At 46.5% G+C, this 21,856-nt stretch overlaps 1 protein-coding gene across 2 annotated transcripts in view; it reads right to left on the reverse strand.

Moving 5' to 3' along the window:
• Positions 1 to 11,878: 11,878 nt before the first annotated feature.
• GLRA1 (glycine receptor alpha 1) overlaps positions 11,879 to 21,856 on the reverse strand; it is a 37,671-nt gene continuing 27,693 nt past the window's right edge. The window contains exons 4-9 of one of the 2 annotated variants that reach the window (XM_063168878.1): positions 21,484 to 21,707; positions 18,612 to 18,694; positions 17,832 to 17,969; positions 16,909 to 17,123; positions 16,177 to 16,323; positions 11,879 to 13,009 (exon numbers count right to left, since the gene is read on the reverse strand). In XM_063168878.1, coding sequence (XP_063024948.1) covers positions 12,719 to 13,009; positions 16,177 to 16,323; positions 16,909 to 17,123; positions 17,832 to 17,969; positions 18,612 to 18,694; positions 21,484 to 21,707 — 1,098 coding nt within the window. In that variant the 3' untranslated portion in view covers positions 11,879 to 12,718. Of the gene's footprint in view, positions 13,034 to 16,176; positions 16,324 to 16,908; positions 17,124 to 17,831; positions 17,970 to 18,611; positions 18,695 to 21,483; positions 21,708 to 21,856 lie in introns of both variants that reach the window. The other variant, XM_063168877.1, reaches the window with a different exon arrangement.

The raw sequence follows: 21,856 nt of genomic DNA on the forward strand, positions 1-21,856 counted from the left end.
TTTTCCCCCTTTGTTGGGTTTCTACTGTTCTTGACGTTGAATCCGAAGACTGCAGTAACAGGTTGCACTTCAGACTTATCAAAGTGCTTTTAACAGAAGCTTTTATAGCTCTTAACCAAATCTGCAAAAGCATCCATAAGCTTGAACCCCCATTTCTGTAGTGGGAGCTGGACATTTCTGGCTCATTGCTGTCTGATTTGAAAGAAGAGTGTCAGTAAAGAATTTTAAAGGGTGAAGTGTGTGCTTGTTCTCATATGAATCATACTCAATATGTTGACCCAGAAAGTCATGTTCTTGTCCCAAGATGACAGGCAAATAAAATATTTACATAAAATTCTGTGGGAATGTCTTGTAAAGAAACACTTTCAAAAAGAAAGTTATGTTACAGAATGGCTCTTGGTATTTGCATTTTGGTGGCTCTGGTACTCACTAATAACAAAGTCCTCTGAAGAGACTTGCTGTAAGATGTTGCACATTGATTTTGATGTTTAGGCTTTATGTAGCCTCCAGCCCTTTTGCTTTCTGCCTTGCTGTACTGTTAAAACCTCAGTATCTCTTGTCTAAGGCCTCCAGTCCTTTCCGTACATTCTTGAGGATGACTGTGAAGAAGCCAGGATTTGATTTGCCTCAGCTGGCTGCAGTGGGCTGCATGAGCTCCAAGGAGGCTAATAATAACCAAGGTAGTCCAGCTCTTTCTAGGAACCAAATACTGCAGTCTGAAATGCATCAGACTGTTGATGTCTCCTTTCTAGTACCTCCAGTCAAGACAAGGAGGTGGTGGCACTGAAGAGCTCTTGGTGTCCCAGTGCTCTGCAGGGAGTTGGCAACTGAAGAAAAGCTGTCTAGAGCCATAAGACTTCTGCACCCATCACAGCCTCATGGACAGATCTGGAATAACCTTCATGGTCAAGATACCTTGATCTGCCCTTCTGAGAATACAGAGTGTTTCATGTATGACTGGTGTGATCTGGCCTCTTCTGCCTGATCTTAATAGGTTAAGACAAGTAGAAATGAGGACGTTTCACTTGCAGGGGTGTTTCATGGCACCCAGACCAGAACTGGAAGCCATGAACTGCCCTTGCTGCCTTCCTTCAAGAGCATTGCACAATTAAGAATTTAGGTTACCCCTTGAGCACATCTGCAGTACTGGGATGCACCAGCAGACTTGTGTGGGGCTGTTCTGTAAAGCTGAACTGAGATCTGTGTGTTTGGGCATGCAGATGTTGGTTCTGCATTTCAGGATTCAGACTGGGATCACTTCCTTGCTCTGCAGGGCCCTTTTTTTTTCTTATTTTTCTTTAAATTTGCTCAGACTGAAGCTCTGGTGTTGCTGGGTGCCCACCATACAGGTGAGTGTGGAAGTGGTGAGCTTGGCAGGGAGGATTTACTCTGGAGGTAGATAACAGCCTGTGTGGTAACAGTGAGCTCTGACTTCAATCTGAGCAACTTTTCCTCTGGTGCCACAGGGCAGAGATGCCCTTGAGACCTGGGAGTTCACTGTGCATGGAGAAAAGGATGATTCTGGATGCAGGTATGAGGATCCAGAGTTGATCTCTGCAGCTGCTTATTCTGCACATCCTAGAAGGGCATATTTTTGAACTGGTTTTGCTCTAAGGTTTTTTTTCGGGATAGGAGCACGCACTGTAAAGTTGTAAGCTGTGTGTGCTGTGGGAAGAAGGAATTCCCTCACTGATTTTGTTTCCCAACACTAAGATCATTATCCTTATTTGAGTGTTAGATGGAAGAACGAGGAAAGTTGGTCCATTAAAAACTTTTGGTTATGACACATGACACTGAAGAAAATTCTTTTAAATTCCATCATCACTTATAGTTTTTAGAGTAATGGCACATTCTCAGAATAAATATGAAGGGCAGGATCCTGCCTTTCTATTTCCTGTCACAAAATGCCATTTGCCAAGCTAAGAGGGACCTGCTGTTCCACTGATGATATTTCAAACTTGACAAAGCACCTGACAGTGGAAGGAAAAACACTTTATTGTGACCATCTTTGTGATTCAGTGCCAATCCTGCATTCTGAAATGTCGTTTTGGGTGTTTGCACCAAGGTCACTCCATCCACCTAAGAATTTTAAAGCTATATATAAATAATGTCCTAGCTTGCAAAATAGTACAAGAAATAGATTTTCTTTGTGTTTCCAGCTGCTGTGTGGAACAACCAGCAGTACAAAATCCATGGAGAGAAATTTCAGAAAAATCTTTAATTTTTTTTTATTGGAATCAGCATGAATGTATGATTCAATAAATATATTTTATATACATTTAACAGCAGAAACTTTACATTCCATCTTCAAACTGCTGAAATAGAACTTCTGTTTTAAAATTTTTTTTTACAAGCCAGAAAAATAATTTGCCACTGTGGCTGTGTGGTCATGCAAATTGTCTAAGTTACAGGTTTATGTCTTGATGTAAAAATACTGATTTGAAGGAAGCAATTGCTTTGCACTCTGACCCATGTAGCAAAATATCCTTAAATGGAGTGTAAGGCCATACCCATTTTGTGTATGTATAGATTTATACATATGTATATATAGTAAATTCATACAGAAAATACAGGGACATCCCTTTTTTAAGGGGGGTAGGGAGAGATATGTAAGTACTTAATGATTAAGCTGATTTATTCATTTTGAAAAATTTTATGTCTTACATTTTAAACACAACTGCACTTTATATTTTGTATTTCTCACCTGCCTCCTTTGTTCTTGAGAGGAGAGTAGCGTGAAAATTGAAAAGCACTGACTTTTCCATTCTTTTTTCAGCTTGTCTAAATGAACCAGTAGAGGTACTCAGAGAGCACTTGCATTGCCCACTTCTTTCTTCCTTCTTACTTTAACTCCAGGGATTCTTACTCTGAATATTTTTCTGATTATCTCCTGTGAGATGTGGATATTTCAGCACCCACCTTGCAAAGAAAAAAGTGAAAACAGCTGCATATGCAGCTCTTTCATTATTGTAAAGATGCTCATGTGAAGTTAAAGGGAGATGAGTTTTGTCCTGTTAAGAGCAACTGCTCCTTTTTCCTATGCTGAAAAGTTGATCAGACTGGGTCACTTTAAAGTCACTGCTTCTGAGATCTTGATGAGATTGGAGAAAGAAAACACTCTGACCTTGTTGCCATCCTTTCCTGTTGATAAACAATGTTGGGTAAACATCCTTTTTGTTTTGTTTTGGTTTTGTTTTTTTAGCAAGCACATGAAACCCCACATAAATAGCTCCAATCTGGATTCAGTACTTACAAAAGAACACTGATATAGGGGCTGTGTTGGACCTGTGTGTCAAGAGGCTCTGTCCTTCAGCCAAGGTTTGGCGCTGTGTTCAGCCCCACATTCTAACCCTGAGGGAGGGTGGCTGGCATTGCCCTCCCTGGGGACAGGGAGTGCTGGCAGAGGGATGGGACACCCTGGAACATCCCCACTGCTGCTGCTGAACCAGCTCAGCCTCTGTAAACAGCACCAAGGCGCTGTTGTGTTTGAGAACAAATGAGCTTTAGTAAGCCAAGTTTTGGAAACAAAGATTTTCTTCATACAAATGGCTTGCAGATGGGAGAGATACAGAAAATGGGGCAGTACAATGCCACTGCTTAATAGGCTTTTTTCTTTCTGAAGTTTTTGAGAGGTGTTCTTCCTAGATACCAGATTTTGAGGGTTTGACTAGTGAAATAAATGCTGTGGGAAACTGAGATAATGTTTATCAAGGACAGAAGGAAAATGCTGTCTAGGTGCTGAACTGTTCCCTCTTCTATTTGTTTTGCATATTTTCAATTGGAAAGTATTCCTGCTGTGTGTGTTTGTATCTCCCCTCCAAAGCAAAACCAAATGTGCAATGGTTGTCCTGAAGAGAAATATCTTAATATTTTTATTTTTCTTCTAAATTCATTTACAAAACAATGTAAATGGGTGTGCGTTTATAGTTGGATGGGAGAAATTTGTGGGTCCTCCCCCCCTTTTTTTTATGTCACTTAAGTGTAAGTTTTTCATTACTCCTTAGCTGTAATTTAACAAGCATGATATGCTGTACACTGTGGTGGAAGGTGAGAGACAGCACAGTCCATAAAATGTCACTGTCCACGATGTTTAGCCTGCTCATGGCTGTGGTTTGATCTCAGGTGGGTGGTGACAACTGGGACAGGCTTGTGCATCTTCAGGGTTCCAAGGCTGCTTCCAGAGTGGTGTCACCAGTGCTGCAGGATGGCAAACTGCGATGGAGTGCAGTGACCTTTGCGTGTCAGGCCATTTTTAGGTGAAGTCCTTTGTGTGTTGCTTTGTCTCTGCTTCTCTCAGTCTCTTAAACCACTGAAGTTTTGCTGTATCTCACACACACACACAAGTATGAATGGCTTTTAGCACAGTTACCTCCCATTTCAGTTCTTTAGAAACAGTCAAACCTTTGCTGCAGCTCGGTAAGTCCACGAAAGAAGAGGTGAGCTCTGGCCATGATTAGAGCTGTCAGTGTGTCATGGCCAGACTTGGGAACCACACAAACTTCTCCATTTGTGTAGGAATTCCATTTCACAGTAGGCTTGAGATGCTCCAGGTGGTGCATTTTTCAGGATCATTCATTCCACATGCATGTGGTGAGGTTAGTCCCTTGGCCTTTGTGCCTCAGGTACCTCTGGAGCTGCTGGTGTCCCCTGACCCCCTGCCCTGGTCACAGGGAGCACCAGGCTGGTTGTACAGTGACAAGGAGCTCAGAGGCAGAGTTCAAGCAAAACAGGTCACTCTTCCCATTGAGGGGAAGGTTAACTGCTTACCTGCCTCTCAAATTCTCACATTACATCACTGTTTGGATCTTAATGTTTGTTTCTCCAAAATTACAATTTGAACACTCCCAAAGCTGACAGATCCCCAGATTAACCTGCTGTTGTGACCTGATGTAAGGATTATGGATCAATTATTGTTCTGAAATGTGTGTGTGGCTTTTAAGTGCCCTGTCAAGTTAAGTGGCACTGGTCAGGGCTGGAGGGCTGTGAATGGGGTGGAGTGGGACATGTGGATGTGGAGGTCCTGTTTTTACAGTTCTTCATTCTGGGCAGGTTAACTTGGGGATTTGTCAGCTTGGCCCATGCTGTTTCTGAGCTTTTCTCTTCTGATCTAACTCTAGAATTGGAAGAATGACAGTATTCAGGACAAAAGCATACCAGATGTGGTAAGATTGGAAAGGAAAGTACAGATTCAATGTAGGCTGAGTGTTTCAAAGCCCTGGTTCAGTTGTTTCCTTGGCCTAGATAAGCACAAGGCAAAGGAACTTCTGCTCCCTTTGCTAAGATTTTGTTGGGTCAGCCTCTAGCTGAGCATCTCTTGTACAGCTGAGCTCTACTGCTGTGACCAAGGGACTGGCCACAGCCACTCAAAATGGTAAGGAGAGGATGTAACAATAGCCTAAGTCATTAGTGGTTTTTTTAATTATTCGAGTTTTCCTGATCACAAGGGATTGATGGCAAGTGGAGGCATGCATCTGTCCAAGGACTTGCCAGGATGGTCACACTCCTGCCTGTGAAGGATGTACCTGTGTCCCACACCTTGGCCTGCAGCAAGGTGTGATCCCAGCACCATTCTCAGGTAACAGGGGCTGTCCCCTCTCCACTTCCTTTCCTTGCTGGTCTCTCAAGCCCTGTTTTTAGAGGTGACACTGTCCATGCTGTCCCATGTCTCCTCCTCCATGGGACAAGTCCAGCCTCCTGAATTCTCTTTCCAGCCCCTCAAGGAATAAGCAGCAGTATTTAAAGCCTTGACTCCCAGTAAGACCATATTGTTGCAGTGACTGCACTTGACTACAGCAAGGAGTGAATATTACACGTTCCTCTCCCTTACACAATCCTTAATCTGCTCTTCCTTTCTCTTTTCAGATCCCTGCCTTCACTCTACTCTTGGCTGGGAAGCTGAACTCTCAGGACTCTTCTACTTTCTAACAGTGCAGCCTCAGCAGAGCAGACCTGGCTGAGGTCACAACAGGGCTGTGGCACGTCACAAGCTCCAGAGCTGGCCCTGCTCCTCAGGAACTCCTTGGTTCTTCCCCCCAGCCCGAGTAACGTGGTGAGGACACTTCTGAGAATGTGTGAGTGCATACCCAGGGGAGGTGGCTAAAGTACCAGCTGTGGCACAGTCTTCAATATTGCATAGTTTTCATTCAGGAAAGGTCAGTGTTTTGGGATTAGGTGCCAAGCAGGAAACTCTGGAGCCCAGGCCCCAGTTCTGTTCCCATTGCAGGCCCTGCCCTGCTGATGTGTGCAGGACTCTGACAGAGCCTTGCTGTTTCAAGCAGTTACCAGGCCCCCACTGTAATTGTGACTGCAATGGTGTCATCACTGCAAAGGTGGTTCAGGCTTGAACCTGGAGCAGTAATTTAGTGCCCAAATCCTGTGGTGTGTTTAACCTAGGCCATCTGGCTCAGCTGCTGGCACCCTAAAGCCTGATTCATGTTTTTGTCAGACAGGTAACCCAGCAGTGCTGCAGTGTCATCAAATGCCTGGATAAGGCAGATGTCCTCCCACAGACCCTCTGGGGAAGGGGATTTTGGCTTGCTACAGTGCTAACAGTCCTGGGCCCACCTTTCCAAAAGCCTCAGCAGCAAAAACTACCTGTGTGCCTCAGACCTGGCAGCTCCAGGCAGCTCTGCCTGGCCCTGCTTGTGCCAAACCTGACTCATGTGCCACAGCAGTGACATGATCACAGCCTGGGCATGTGGTTACTGCTGATACCTCATGCCCCAGTTTCCTGGATAGGTGAGGAGGATGTCCTTGTTTGACTTAAGCTACTTACGCAATTCAAGTGGAAAATCTGTAAATAAAAGCTAAATTCAAGCTGTGCTGATGGCTTATTTATGCTGGTATCATCCTCTGCCCAGGAAAACATGGATGATTTTGTACTGACATACTTGACCCTCGGTCTGGGGACAGGGTTTGTGTCCCCTCTCCTGGCTGGGAGCTGCTGCTCCCTCTCCCTTGTGCTTTTTGAGGCTCTGAGTGCTGCAGGGATTGTTAAACCCACACACAGCAATCCCCTGCCTTTCCCCAGAGTGGCAACATCAGCTTGTGCTGAATCTGTTCCATCTGTTCCCTCTCCCCGTGCGTGGTCTGGGTCAAACCACAGCTCACACAGCCCCAGCACTGCTGGCACCCAGTGCTATCCCAGGATGGGCTTCAGCACTGTCTGCAACAGACCCAGGAGCAGGAATATCACAAACATAACACTCCCTTGTCATTTCTGCTCAGAAACCTGGCACAAGGACTGCAGCTTAGGTTTGCCAGACTTGATGGCCATATTTTAATGCAATCATATAATTCCTGCTGCCTTGCACCATCCTTGTTGGCCCTGTTGGCCTTGGATGGCAGGAGTGATGTGGCATGCAAACTAAACCTCTCCGAGTGCTTTTCCTTCCTCTTCCTGTTCTCTGCCACTCTTTGCCAGGATCCTCATTTGACAATTTAACCAGTAATTTCCTCTGCTGGGGGCTGAAATCATCCCTCTTGTTTCCTGCCCTGTGGTTTGTGTCCTTTCCAATGTTCCAGCAGCCAGAATGACAGCCAGACTGAATTCCCTCTCACTGACCCTGCTTTCTTTCACAGAAAGCTCTCAGTGGCCACCTTGGCATTCCCCAGGAGTCCTGTCCATGCCTGGCTGGCCATGAGAGCACTTCCCTGGGACCTGTCCCCGTGCCTGCCCTGGGGAATGGTTTTAGTGCCATGTTTTGACAAGACACTGATCCCAGGCCCTTCAAAGCTTGCAGTGCTGAGGAACTGAGCCCCACAGGAATGGAAAAAGGGGAGATGAACACAGAGAAGTGCATTAGACTTGAATGAAGTGAGAGACTTGTACAGGTTCATTTGAGCAAGAGATGTGCAACTGCCCTTAAGAAATAATTGTTAAGGAGGAAGAAAGAAGGGAATGGGAAGACTTAAAGAACCTGAAGTAATTTAAGATACTAAAGTTAATGACTATGAACTTCTGCTTTGGTGCTCATCTTAGCACCCTGAAGAACAATCAAGTATCTCAATTTTCTACTTAACCAGTGCACTCTCTCCATGCACATAATGAAAAACCATTGATGCAGGAGCAGCGCAAGATACCCCTTCCATCCACCTCCTTTGGAGAAGAAGACAGGAATGTGTGGGTGCCTCCAAGCTGGGAATGGACCAAATAATTCCTTTGCTGAGCTGGAGTCTGTGGGATGCTGCATCAGGATTGGGGTTTCAGGTACTGGGGTCCACATTGTGCTGTCCACTGCTACCAGTATCAAGGTTTTGGAGTAAGGAATAGGATATTGAAAGAGATTGTCTGTCTTTGGCACATGGATAAGAACTATGTTTTATTAAGTAATGGTAGTACAGTACAAAAATATGATTGTATGCAACCTTTGAAAAATATGGCACCACTGAAAGCAGCCTTTTCTCCTTTCATATGCTCCTTTCTTTTCATAAATATACATTGTAAATGCTTCTAACCGTTTTTCTACCAGCATTGGGAAATGAAGTCTTTAAATCACAGTCAAGATAAAGGACAGCCAACAATGTAATTTGAATTATCTTTGCTTTGCAAAATGAAAGATCTTCAGAAGAATAAGAAAAAGCTTCCAGAAAAGTCTGAGGAAAACAAAGCCAAAAAGAAGTTCCTGTTTGGAGGATATGAGATTATTCAGCATTTGAAATTGTTTGATAGTTTTAGAAGCAAAGTCCCCCAGGCCTGACAAGCAAAGTCTTCTAGGACAGGAGAATTAGGGCAGCACCAGAGCCATGGAGGGAATGACCTGAGTGTTCCCAGGCAGCTGGTGCTTGGCCAAGGCCAAGGCTGAGCTCTGCAGATTGCAGCAGCCCAAGTGCTCACTGCTCTGTCCTGGACCCTCTTCAGCATCTCTCTGGCTTCCATGGCACTGGGATCCCAGACAGATCAAGTATTAAGGTGGGAACAACTCTGCTACCTGATCAAAATATAGTAAGCTGGTGGTTTTTTACTCTGGACAATTATATTTATGTGTAAGGAAAAAGAATTCCTGCTCACAAAGCATTGCGTCTCCAGCAACATCTGGAAATAATATTTGGGATAAAGTTCTCTTTTTCCAAAGAAGCCAAGTGAATTAGGACCCAATTTTCTCTCTTTACTGCCAGAAAACTGCTGTTTTATTCAGAGGTTTTGCTGCTGAGCCTCATTCTTAAGGAAAGATAACAATTATGGAGTTAAATTCCATCAATATGCTGGGAAGTTACCCTGCAATATCAAACCCTGTGCATTCTTACTAATGAGCATAATTGCTGGCACCATTAAAGCAGCCTACTTTAAAGATGAGATAAGTTATCAAAACGAGTTCTTTTGCAATACAGAGAGTAAACACAACCTGGCACAGATGGAGGAAAATCTTTGATTTTGAAAACCACCCAGACCTGCCAGGGGGTCATGGGACAGTCTAAAGTCTTGTCTAGGTGGTGAAACTCTCTGGCAGGACATCCCTGGGACAGTTATCTCAGCACTGTCACACCTTCACCAGGATTCCCGCGTGTATCCTGGTGGGGTGTGACCTGCTCACTGTCACCTGATGGCCTAAATGGAAACTGGCAGCTTGAGGAGAACAACACTGCTTATGGTGAGCATCAGATGTGCCCAGAGCTTGGCAAAGCTGAACTGGAAGCCAAGGCAGGCTAATAAGGGTGTGATTCTTATTTCAGTCCCTAAACTTCCCTGGGCTCCACTGGCAGCTGAAGTACTGGCAAGAAAGAGCATCTCTCTGATGGTTTTCCGTCCCTACATGCCTTATTCTGTGCCAGGAAGTGGCACTGGAGCTCCAGTGAAGCAGCAGCTGTGACATAACTGCATCTGCACCCAGGAGGTCCAGGATGAACTTGGGATTCTCCCGTGTACAGCTGGAGCAGAATGAAGTGGGGTGAAATGTTCTCCTCCTCCTTGCTCTGTTCCTGCCCTCTGTGTTTGGGTTTGATGTAGGACCAAAGCTCAGCTAGGTGGGAAGATGGGGCACGGGATTTGTTCACCTACAGGCAGCTCCTTTAGGAAGGAGCCCTGCAGCCCTGGAGAGCCAGCCCAGGTACCCTGTGGGGACAGAAGGTGTGTGAGCCAGGCCAGGTTGCCCCACTCCAAAGTGCAAGGTCCAGGCAGTAAGGAACCAGGACATTTTTACCCAAATGACAGCAATTTGAGGTCATTCACCTGCATGAGGAAGGAGCTGTGGTATGTGGGCTGCCAAGCCTCTGCTGTGCTGCCGGGCAGGAAGGAAATTCCCTGGGTTTGCCTTTCATCTCAGACAAGGACACGGCGGCGTTTGAAGCAATCACAAACCGCAGCTGGCACAGCCGGCCCTGCGCACGCGGGGAGAGTTCAATAATTCAGCACAAACCCAGAGCCAGCAGCAGACTTGGGCTCCAGCCAAGGCTCGGGACGCTGCCCCAGCATCAAACAACGCCTCTGCCTGAGATCTCCCTGCCTGGGAAAGCACCGTCTGCCAGGGGAAGGAGGAATCCTCAGCCCACAGGATTTCTGTGCTCCAGTGCAGGGAAAGGGCTGATGTGCTGGCTCGTGCTCCCACTGTGTGACCTGGTGACCTGTCCCTGTCTCAGCAGTACAAAGGGACTCAGAAAACTGGGTGGCCTTTGCCAAAACATTGGCCCTAGTCCACACAGTGACTGCTGTGGTTTTTATCTTTTTTTTCTCCTTTTTTCCTCTTTCTATTTTTGTCCTTTCCTCCTTTCTTTCTTTCCTTTTTTTTTTTTTTTTTAATGTTTTCCTCTTAAACTAAAGTGATTTTAGTGCTGGTGAAAGGTGCTGAATGGCAGCCTTGGAGATGGATGTCCCTCTACTCAGCCCCAGCAAGCCCTGCTGTTCTCTCTGGTGTTTCTCCTCCTGGCATCATCCCTGTGCAGGACAGATCCCAGGTTCCCTTGTCCTCTCACCTGCTTCTTTCTGTGCTGGTTGGGACACCCATGGCTAAGCATGACTTCAACTCCCATCCCAGGCTTGGGTGCTGCTGAGCGGGCCAGGCTGGACCCCAGGGCACTTTGCTGTGAGCTATTCCAGCCTCTGCAGGAGGGAGCTGTGTGCTCCCACAGCAGACCCCCAGCCCAGCTCAGCCCTGCTCCCATCCTGAGCATGAGAGGGAGGACAGTGGATGCACCCCATGGGTGCCGCTTTTCTCTCTGCCTTCTTTTGGTGCCTAACCCAGAGCTGACCCCAAGTGCTTCAGTGCAGACTGATTGTCTCTTCCTTGGTGCTCTCTTTCACCTCTCTCCCTAAAGTGCAAACGAACACAACGGAGTCACCCTGGGTGCTGCAGCCGGCTCACACCCAGGGGCCCAGAGGGACAAGTGGGACATCAAGCCCTTGGCTTGCCCACAGACCCCAAGCCAGGCTTTCAAGTAACACCCTAGAGGTGCTTGGCACATTTCTCCCCACCCCAAACACCGATGCCAACCTGTGCTACCTCTTGGGCAAAGAGAAACCCCTTTGCTCCCCCCTTCCCACCTCCCTCCCCCCTGTCCCCATCCCCACCAAGCTGTGCCAGCCTGCCCCCTCTCTCTGCCAGGCAGCAGAGAGGGGCCAACCAGCCTGCTCCATCTTCCCATCCGTGTTCAAGGTAAAATGCAGCACCAAAATTGATACAAAAATAGAATTTTGGGTCCGTTGGCCCAGCTTCGCTATTAATATAACTGCTATGAAATGTCAGAAAATAAAAGCTGCTCTCTCTATACACACCTGCCCCCCACCCCCCTCACTGACAGTATTGCCACACGCCCGGTCCTGTCAAAACAAGGCATCAAGATGCCTGTTTTCTCTACATTTTAAATACAATTGCTTCCATTCCCCCATTGTAAACAGACATGGCAGAAAGGGGTTTGGAAAAACAAAACAGAACAAACAAACAAAGCTTTTTTAAAAATCCTTCATCGTTTCTAGTGCTCTGAATAATATTTCTGCCTCCTGGGACTTGAATCCTGCCACGCTGTTTAAAAGGACAGAAGGTACCTGTGATTTCTGATGAAGGCCCTGATGTCCTTTTCGGGTTTCCTTTGGATGCTCTCTGGTGGGGATGAGAGAGATAATGTATTTGCTTTCCTGTATGCAAAAGTCACAAAGTGTTTGATCGGCAAACCCGTGACTAAAAAAAGTAAATATATAAAATAAACAGCAATCCACAGCCTCTTTCTTAAGTTTCCCCATCTATCCAGTTTTCAAAGTGCAAAACCTAGAGAAGCACAGAATTATTTTCTTGAGGTGTTTTTCCCCCCACGTGCTTGACTGGAATGGCCTTTCTATAGCAAAAGTCAGATAAAGCGTAATTGCAGTAGTTTCTGCACATGGAATCATGAATCATTCCAGTGACTTGAGAATCTAAGCTGTTAATAGGCTAAAAAAAGGATTTGTGTTTGTTGGTCTTTTTTTTTTGTTTTGTTTTCTTTTTGCATTATAATTAAGCATGAATATATATTATTATATTACACTGCTTGGATTGCTGGAGCAATCCACATCTTTCTATGCTGTAAAACTAACTCCCACCCTGTGCTCCCCAGATCAAGAGCTTCTTTTCTCCTCCCTGTGCCAGACGCCCTCAGTTCACATGATTAAAACTCCCTCCCAGCCCCCCTCCCCTTTTTTTTTTTTTTTTTTTAAAGTAGATATTGCCGCATTCTTAAATTCATGCATTGCTGCATTGCTATTGCACATATATAAAGGATTGCTCGCTCCCTCCCAGCTGCTCCCCTCCCCTCACTGGTTGTGCACGTCCTCTCTGCGGACTATCTTGTAGATGATCCAGTAGAAGATGTTGAAGATGAGGAAGGCCATGGGGAAGCCGATGCGGGAGATCTTGTCAATTTTCTTGGCCCTCTGGATGAAGAGCTTCCTCATCTCCTCGGGCGAGCGCGACGGCGGCGGCACCGGGTTGGCCGTGTTGTTGTTGTTGGCTCCCTTGACAGAGATGCCGTCCTTGGCTTGCAGGCAAGCCGGCCCCATCCCGTAGGCGGTGAAGTTGAACCTGCCTTCACCAGCTTCGTCCTCCTGGAACAGATTGAGCATGGGACTCTACTTAAAATGAGATATAGACAGTGCACCCTCGCTATAAGGCTCTCCGCTGACAGCGTCCTGCTCTGCTGAAAGATGTTCCAACCGAGCCCCGGCACCCTTGGGCAAACCCCTGCTCTTGGGAGATCAGCCTTATAGAGGGGTGCCAGCTGTGTGATGCACAGATGCAAATCAGGGGATCCAGGCACCCCGTGGAGAACAGCGCTGACTTCCACCCCGTGGAAGTCTTTGACCTATTGGATGGTTTGTGGCACTGCTTTCATTTTTCCAATTGCATCCCCTGTTTTGCTTCTGCCTCTCCCTACCCCCTCCCACCTCCTATCAGCACCTTCTTTGCTTGGCCTGTGCAGTTTCAGCTTGCCCAGAAGGAGTGGGCTCCATGTAACTCACGTAGCCAAAGCTGCAGCTGCTTCCTACAGAGTTACATGGATGTGCAGGAGCCAGGAGCTGTCCAGGAAAGAGCTCTGCAGGCAGCGTGCAACCAGCCCTCACTCGCCTGCCCATGGCACCCCACAGCCATGCCCAGGAGCCAAATTTCAGGTGAGGAACTGAAGTGCCCTTCTGTGGGTCAATGGGAAGACATGGCTGCTTGTGGTAATGCCAATTATTGACAAAAAATATAATTTGTGTTCTAATAAAGGCAAAAGCTTGGTGAAAGCTTTGCTGGAATCCCAGAATGATTTAGCCCTATTTTATTGAGCACAGGGATGTAATGACAGGGAAAACTAAGTTTGGTCCAAGTAATTCAATCAGTGATTTGCAGAGGCAGAGTTAGAATCTCAAGTCTCTTGACTTCAGGTCACCGAGGCTAATTGTAGAGCAACGGCCCTAATTAATCATTAAAAGAGGCCAATCCATGCTGTGTCCCCCAACACTGACCTAGCAGCCCCCTCCCTTGTAGCTGCCTGCCCACTGTGCCCTGCTGCCCCTTGCCCTGTCCTTTGAAGAGTCTTTTCTGGATGGCCCCTGCATCCCGTGGGCAGCTGCATGGGATGAGGAGCAGGACACAGAGGATACTGCCATATCTGAGCAAAGCAGTTACCCAAATAAAATCAACATCTGGTTTTCTGTGATACTCAGAGCTTATGGACCTTCCCATCATGTCTGTAATGCAGGGTAAAACTGCCTCTGCTCTTTTCACATTGCACAAATAAACACTCGCCCATGTCTGGCTTAACCTAAACCTCTTGATCCTTAATTTACTGAATTTTTAAATATTTTCATTGCTGAGGGCCCACTGGTTGTGACTTTGTTTTGGCCACCATGGCTTTGTTTTGGTGAGTGGCATACCAGGGTTAGAGAAGACAATAGTGCCTTTTTCAAGGTGCCATGTCAAAGGATAAAGGCAAAGATCACCAGCCATGCTGGGAAATGTTCCAAATGCACTCCATGTGGGTCTGATGATGGTGTCATGTTAACCAGACTGGTCCATACCACTGCAACATCTCACTGTGTTTTTGCCTGGTGTGTCATGCCTAAACCAGTCAGAGCTACCCAGACAAGTCAGGACATCAGGACAGAGCAATTAGTGCCTTTGGCAGCTGCATTAGCCCATTTACATATTAGCAGTCAGCTTAGTTTTCTGATGAGCCTGCAAACCTTATTCATTTAGCTTTTGCAAGTGTTTTTGTTGATGCTTTGCTCCAATTAAATAGCTGTGAGATTGAGCAGGGACTGTGCTAACAGCCTTGTGTTGAATGGAACAGCTCTCCAAATATCTCTTAAACTAGTCTCTGTATTAGTGGCTTTATTTTCCTTCTTACTGTTTTATCAACAGACTGATCTGCATACAACAGCACAGATCCAGAGACAGGATGCCTGAACCTAGATGAAGAGATAAATGCACTATGGAGACACCCATGTGGGTGGCTTTAGCTCTGCCTCTGTTCAGCTGCATCTTCTGAACCAAAGCTTTGTTGATTTTGGGATGGCAGAGCCCTGTTCTGGTTAAACACAATCAGTGGGTGCTGAGGGTCTCATCTGTTATTTCTTTTCCTTTGCATTTGTCCAACACTTTTCATCCCTGGTCCTGACTGGGTTGAGCACAAATGAACAATGATTTCCTGTTTTGCAGATAGGATGACTGAAGCAGAGAGAGACAAATCTAGAAAAATACAGGGATTCCTGCTCCTCAAACCCCACTTTCTCCTGGAATGGTAGCAGTTCTGCAAGCGTACACTGTGAACTGCTGCAGGACAGGTTGGACCCTGGGAAAGAATTTTCATGGCTGGGACAGTGAAACAATGGAATGGGAGAAGGTTTCTGGGTGGGACAGATCCTGGAAAGTAGACAAATACCTATGAGGAATATTTAAGGCAGATCTTGGTGGTCACCTACGGGCTTGCTTGAGATTTGCATCAGCAAAACTGTCTTTGTTTTTCTCTCCTAGAAAATGTACTGGATTCTAATGCTCTCCTGAGGGCAGCCTCTCAGGCCTGGTGCTGAAATTTTGCTAACCCCTTTCCTGGTTCTACCAGTTTTATAGGGACAATTCTCAAGTGCCTTTGGCCTTGTGATCACAGCCACCTTTATGTTCCTTTCTAATGTGAGGTGAAGTGTTTGCTGTTGGAGCCCAGGCTGGGGAGCTGTGGGAGCTGCGTGCATGCTCAGATTGGGGTTGGGATCAGCCACGGCAGGTAAGCATGGAGCAGGCTAAGGCTCAGAATAAAGCTCTTTCCTTCCAGGAGGAACTTGCAGTCAGTCTGAGAAGCAGATGCTTTTGAACACGGAGATGGCAGAGACAAAAGAGGTGTCACTTACCTCTGGGCTGCTGCAGGCTGTTGTGTTGGGGGTGCTGCTCTCTGACAGACAGACAGACACCCCTCACACCGCCCTGCCCGCCTCCCCCAGCCCTGGCTGCAGCTGCTGGGCAGGAGAACTCACCCCAGAACATTGCTGTGTGACACTTGTCCTGTTGAGAACACCCCTTTTGGCTAGCAAAACCCAGCTTGCTGGACTCCAGGGCTCAGCAGGCTGTTAGAAGAGGCACAATCCATTGAGGCAGCTCTGCTTTGTGGTGTGTGAGCCTCCTTAACATCTGACCAGACACTGGGGACCTCCCTGGGGGCTAGAGGCTTGGTTCAGTTGACCATGGTGTTCTGCTGGGACAGATTTCACTGTGTCCTCCATGCTTTATGTATTACCTTATGATGCCTCCTCTTCCTCCTGAACCTGAGCAGCTCTTTGTGCTGCCGGGACACGAAGTTGACAGCGGCGTATTCCAGAAGGGCAGAGAACACAAACAGCAAGCACACAGCCATCCAGATGTCTATGGCCTTCACATAGGACACCTGTGAGTCAGAAAAAGAGACGGAAATGGGGTGGCCTCCTTACCCAAATGCATTTTTACTTGGTGTTTTACATGGCTGACATCTGTTCTTGGATACCAGAATCACACTCATTTAATGTCAATGTGTTATCAGGTCACTGAAACCCCTCACGGGCTCTTAAGTAGCAACAATTCCACAGCTTTTAATTTGTTCAGGCCTTGATTGTGATTGTTTATATGCAATGAAAACAGTAATCCACCATACCAGAAACCCTTCATAAAGGTAAAATCAGTACTGGTATAAAAGTAGGATGGTCAAGTGACTAAAAAGTTAAAATGTAGAGTGCACATCCATGTGTGGTTCTTGCAGGGGTTTGTAAGGTACAGAGCTCCTGGTTACTGGGAGTTGTGGTGAGTGCTGAATCTTAGGGGAAGTTTTGCTGCAAGTCATAGAGAATTTAAATTTTTTTCATGATGTGACTGGAATTTGCTGTTTGTCCTTACACAGGAATTGTGCAAAGGCAGCAGGAGGATCTGTGCAGGGATTTCCTTAGGTGCTGTCCCCAGAAGGGGCACGATTTCCCTGGTGTCCCAAGGGGTCCCCTACCTTGGGCAGTGATGCTCGGGAGCCAGAGCTCTGCGTGGTCATGGTGAGCACGGTGGTGATCCCCAGCCCCACACGAGCAGGAGCAGCATCCATGTTGATCCAGAAGGAGATCCAGGACAGAATGACAATGAGAAGGCTGGGGATGTACATCTGGATCAGGTAATAGCCCATCTGCCTCTCCAGGTGGAAACGAGCTTCTATACAGGTGAACTTGCCTGAGGAGGATGGGAGATACAGGGGAGGTTATTGGGAAGGCACAGTGAGCCTCCTGTTCTCAGCCAGTGTCTGGGGATTTTCCTTTCCCTTGTGTTGCCTAAACCAGGGTCTTGTTAGGGGAGGAAATGAACAGCTGGGGACTGGCTTCAAACTGAAAGAGAGAAGGTTTAGATTAGATATTAGGAAGAAATTCTTCCCTGTGAGGGTGAGGAAGCCCTGGCACAGGTTGCTCAGAGAAGTTGTCACTGCCCAATCCCTGGAAGTGTTCAAGGCCACGTTGGACAGGGCTTGGAGCAACCTGGGATAGTGAAAAGTGTCCCTACCCATGGCAGGGTGTTGGAGCAATATGGTCTTTAAGGTCCCTTCCAAGCCAAACCATTCTAGGATTCTATGAACATTAACATAGCAAAGAAAGCCCTTTTGTGGTATGTCCTATGTCACTTAAATGTCAAAGACTAAAGAAGGATTTAGGAGAGAAGATCCAAACCAAACACCCTTGAATTGATGCAGTTGTTACCTGTGACAAGAGGATTTTGCACATTTATGTCCATTAGCCTTTCATTTGCTGCATGTGTTTCCACATGTCTCTTATCTCTGTAAGTGTAGGACAAGGCCAGAGTGCCATCAGACAGAGCAAGAGACTGGTAAATGCATAATCCTGAACTCCTCTCCACTGAGCCCCTCAGTTAAGGGTTAACAGCACTGACCTGTGTTGTAGTGCTTCGTGCAGTATCTCAAGTCCTTTTCTTCTTTGAGGATAAACTGAGGCAGTGTCAGCCCATCAGCAACTTGCACTGCTCCTTTTTCTTGCCACTCAAATATGAGATCATTCATTGTGTAGCCAACTGTTGAGAGGAAGGGACAAATGTCACATGAATCACATTAAATACTGATCCGGAAAGGGGCAGTGTTGCAGAAGAGAGCTTGGAGGCAGGGGGCATCCTGGCCTTCCCTGACAGTGCTGTCATGAATGGGATTTGGGTTGAGGCAAAACTGCTTGTTCATGTGGGAAGAGCCAGGGCAGCCACCTCCACTGGAGCTGCAATAGATTTTCTGCAATAAATAACATTTTTTCCTTTAATTTGGCTTGCTGAACTGTTTTCTACTGTTTCCAACTCGACTGCTTTCTCTGGAAGGAGCTCATCGTCTTTCCCTCCTCTGGGATAAGCAACATGTACAAGTGGCAGATGTTCATCCAGAGAGAAAAAATCCCACTTGCAGCTGAAAGCACTTTCACCTCTCCTGCAGAGTGAAAGGCCAATGTAAACACGAGCAAGCCAGGGCTCCTCACATGGGATCTTGTGAGGTTTGGCTTCTCTAGCAAACGTCACATGGGCTGAATGAATGGAAAATCCCAAGCAGGAGGTTGTCCAGCAAGGCTCCAGTGAAGGCTGGGCTGGGGATGGGCTGCAGCTGGGAAAGGAGAGGGCAGGGAGAGCAGCAGGGAAAGGAGGCTGTCTCCTCTCTGAAACGTGCACAGGACTCACAGCTCTCCAGCTGCATGATGCACGTCTGGACGTCCATGGGGAAGTTCTTGAGGTCCATGGGGCAGGCCAGAGTCAGTGTGATCCTGAGGAGAGAGGAGAGCACAGGGCATGGCAAATGGTGGCACTGCTGGGGGCTCTTGGAAGGTTGCAGTTTATTGCAGCCCTGAGACAGGTAAAAAAATCTCTGTTTCAAAGAATGAGTCGGAGTTCTTAATTTCTTGGTCTCAGAGTTGTTTATTGTATCTTATCTATAAAAATTTTTCTCCTGCCCTGCCGAGGTCCATCCAGCAGGACAATTCCAGGCACTCTGCCTGCCCCTGGGGTGGTGTTATGTCTTTATACTAAAAACTATGTGTATAATATTTACAGCTACTTTCCAATACCTATCACCTATGTTAGACAGTGATCTTCTACTCTAAACCAATCCAAAAGTGCCACCATCACAGCAGAAGATGGAGGTAGAGAAGAAGAAGAAGAAGAAGAAGAAGAAAGGCTGGACACACCCAAGTCCCTCCATCTTCTCCCCAAAACCCCGATTCTAAAAACCCCAAAATCTACTTTTTCACCTAGTGATAATTTTATTATTACGCTACTTAAACTTCTGTGGCTTTCAGGTCCTCATGCAAAGCAGGTAATTTTCTCCATGGGTCACAATCAAACCCACAGGTGTTCTGGGCTGTGTGTCAGGGTCTCTGAGCCCCCTGGTAGGGTCCCAGCAACTCTGGACACCCAGAGGGATGCACTGAGTTCTGACAGGGGGCTGAGCTGGGGGAATGACAGATCATCCATCTCTTCCTGCCTGTGCTCTCACTCTGGTGCTGGACAGCATCAGAAATGCTGAACATTTGGATCTGTGACCCCATTCCCATTCTCGTTTCATTGCAGAGCTCCCTCACAAACTGCTCTGCTGCTTTTCCTGTTCTGCCTCAGGTTCACAACAGGCTGGGTGAGCAGAAAGCCCAAGACCACTCTCTGGAACCCCCAGAGGCATTTCTAGAGACTGGCACTGTTTGTAAATCTCTGAACAGAACATTTGTGTGTGATAAAAAAAACACCAAAAAGAAGTTTGATCAAGATCATATGTTTGTGTGTGTTGGGAAAGAAATACTTCAGTGGGATTTTCTGCAGGGAAAATGCCTTGTGCTAAGCCAATATGAACTCCTGCACCTTCCTGAATTCCTGCAGAGCCCTTGAGACCTCTATTTCTGTCTCCATTTTCCACTAGGTGCAGGCTGCACTTTCTGTGTTATATTGCTGTGCTGCTCTGTACCATGATCTGTGCTTAAAATGTTTGGTTGGTTCAACAAGCTGATACTAAATGATTTGCTCCAGATAGTTAGACTTGAGTTATTTGGTTTGATAATGTTGAAAATGCTGTTCCCTGAAGTGTTTAGGGTTTTCAGCTTTTTGCCTTGATGTAGAAATATCAGAGTTACCCAGGGGACAGAAATTGAATTTTTCTATCATCAGACCTACAAGAAATGTATCAGGATGGAAAGATACTTTAATTTAAAATCTTATGTTGTCAGAAATTCTCAGCTTGAGTTTGGAGACATGTTGGGACAGAAGATGTGACAAAGTCCACCTTGTAAATGCCTTGCCTGGAGTTTGATTATTGCTAGTAGTAGCAAAGAACCTGCTAGAAAATGGCACAAGAAAGACTATTTCTCCTTCTGGAAACTCTTTGAATTTACAGTGTGCTCTTTAATATTAATTTACAGTTTCTTTTTAATTTTCACAGGAAAATGTGCTTATAAAGAAACCTATATTTTCATTCAGAGATGAGTGAGATGGGAAAGTTGTTCTTTTAAACAAGAACTGAAATATTTTCAGGTTTTTGCCTTGAAAATGGTGGTTTTTCCATGCTGAGTCATTGCTCTGTTGGCAGAGCAGCCCCAGGGCTGGGGCACCCTGTGCCCCTCTGTGCCCCTGCAGGAACAGGACTCTGTCTCCTGCTCACTGCCAAGCTGCTGCTGTTGGTTTTGCTCCCTGCCTGGTTTTTAACATGAAGAATTGTAGGATTTCCTCATTCAGCCAACACACACGGCAATTCTCTTGTTGTTTTGGCCATCAGGGATTGGGTCTTTGGGCTGGAGCCACCTTGGTGTTTGATGGAGGCCATCTACTTTGCAGCATTAAGCTGCTTATTTCCCATTTTACAGCTCCACACTGCTTTTCCTTCCCATTGCTGCCACTGGGAGCTGCAGTGTGAGATGGGGTGTGTGTCCCATGGGCAAATTTACATTATACATGAGGTGGAAAAGTCTTCAATACAGAGTTAAACTTTCCCAGTCTAAGCCCATGAAGTTTGATCTTAATTTCATTGATTTAAAATAAAGTTCGAATGAATGGAGTTGGAAGTGAAGGTGGGGGCTAAGGTTGATTTCCTGTGGAAAATTCAGTGCAATTAGTTCAATTTTCTGATGGATTCTTGGATCTAGCAATAAATGGATAACTGGGAACAACCAGGGTGAGACAAAGCCATGGGGCTGTACTTAGCATTTTCCATGATTTTCACTTTTTTTTTGGTCAGGAAATGCTGCAGCTTTGAAAACAGAGTGTTCGTGAGCTTCTACTGGTTTTCACACAGCACAGCTGGTTTTAGGCTTGCACTAAGAGAAGATATCTGAAGTAATTTTACATTAGGGATGTTAAGGAATCTACTCTAAGCAGAAGTCCTTGAACTGAATGAGGTAAAGATGAATTCCATCCCAGACCAATCCTCTGTCTCAATATGCTTTAGCAGAGGTCCCTTTTAACCACATTGCTTCATCACTGCTAATTGAATGATCTCTCACCTTAAAACCCCCTGAATTTCCCTTTTCCACCAGCACGCCCAAAGGTTTGGGTGACCTTGGTGGAGTCAGCTCACCTGATGCTGTAGAGGACGTTGCCGTTCCGGGAGATCCTCAGCAGCTTGTTGTCCGTGGTGATCTCATGGAAATGGGCCCCTTTCTCGTTGGCAAAGAACAGGTCAGGCTTCCAGATGGAGTCCAGCATGGAGGGGTCCAGGTCCAGGGAGTCGTCGGGGTACTCGTTGTAGGCCAGCCGGGGGTCGTTCCACTGCTGCCGCAGGAAGATGTTCACCCTGTAATCCTGCACACAGACACACAGCAGGGCTCAGGGCAGCCTCAGGGTGCTGGCAGATGGGGAGCACACACTAAAACCATCCTAAAATGAGCCAGACCACGTCCAGGCCTATGGCTCCCAAGCTATGCCAAGTGGTTTTGGTATTATTCCTCAAG

This window comes from Melospiza melodia, chromosome 14 (assembly GCF_035770615.1).
Source record: "Melospiza melodia melodia isolate bMelMel2 chromosome 14, bMelMel2.pri, whole genome shotgun sequence".
Taxonomy (NCBI): Eukaryota; Metazoa; Chordata; class Aves; order Passeriformes; family Passerellidae; genus Melospiza; species Melospiza melodia.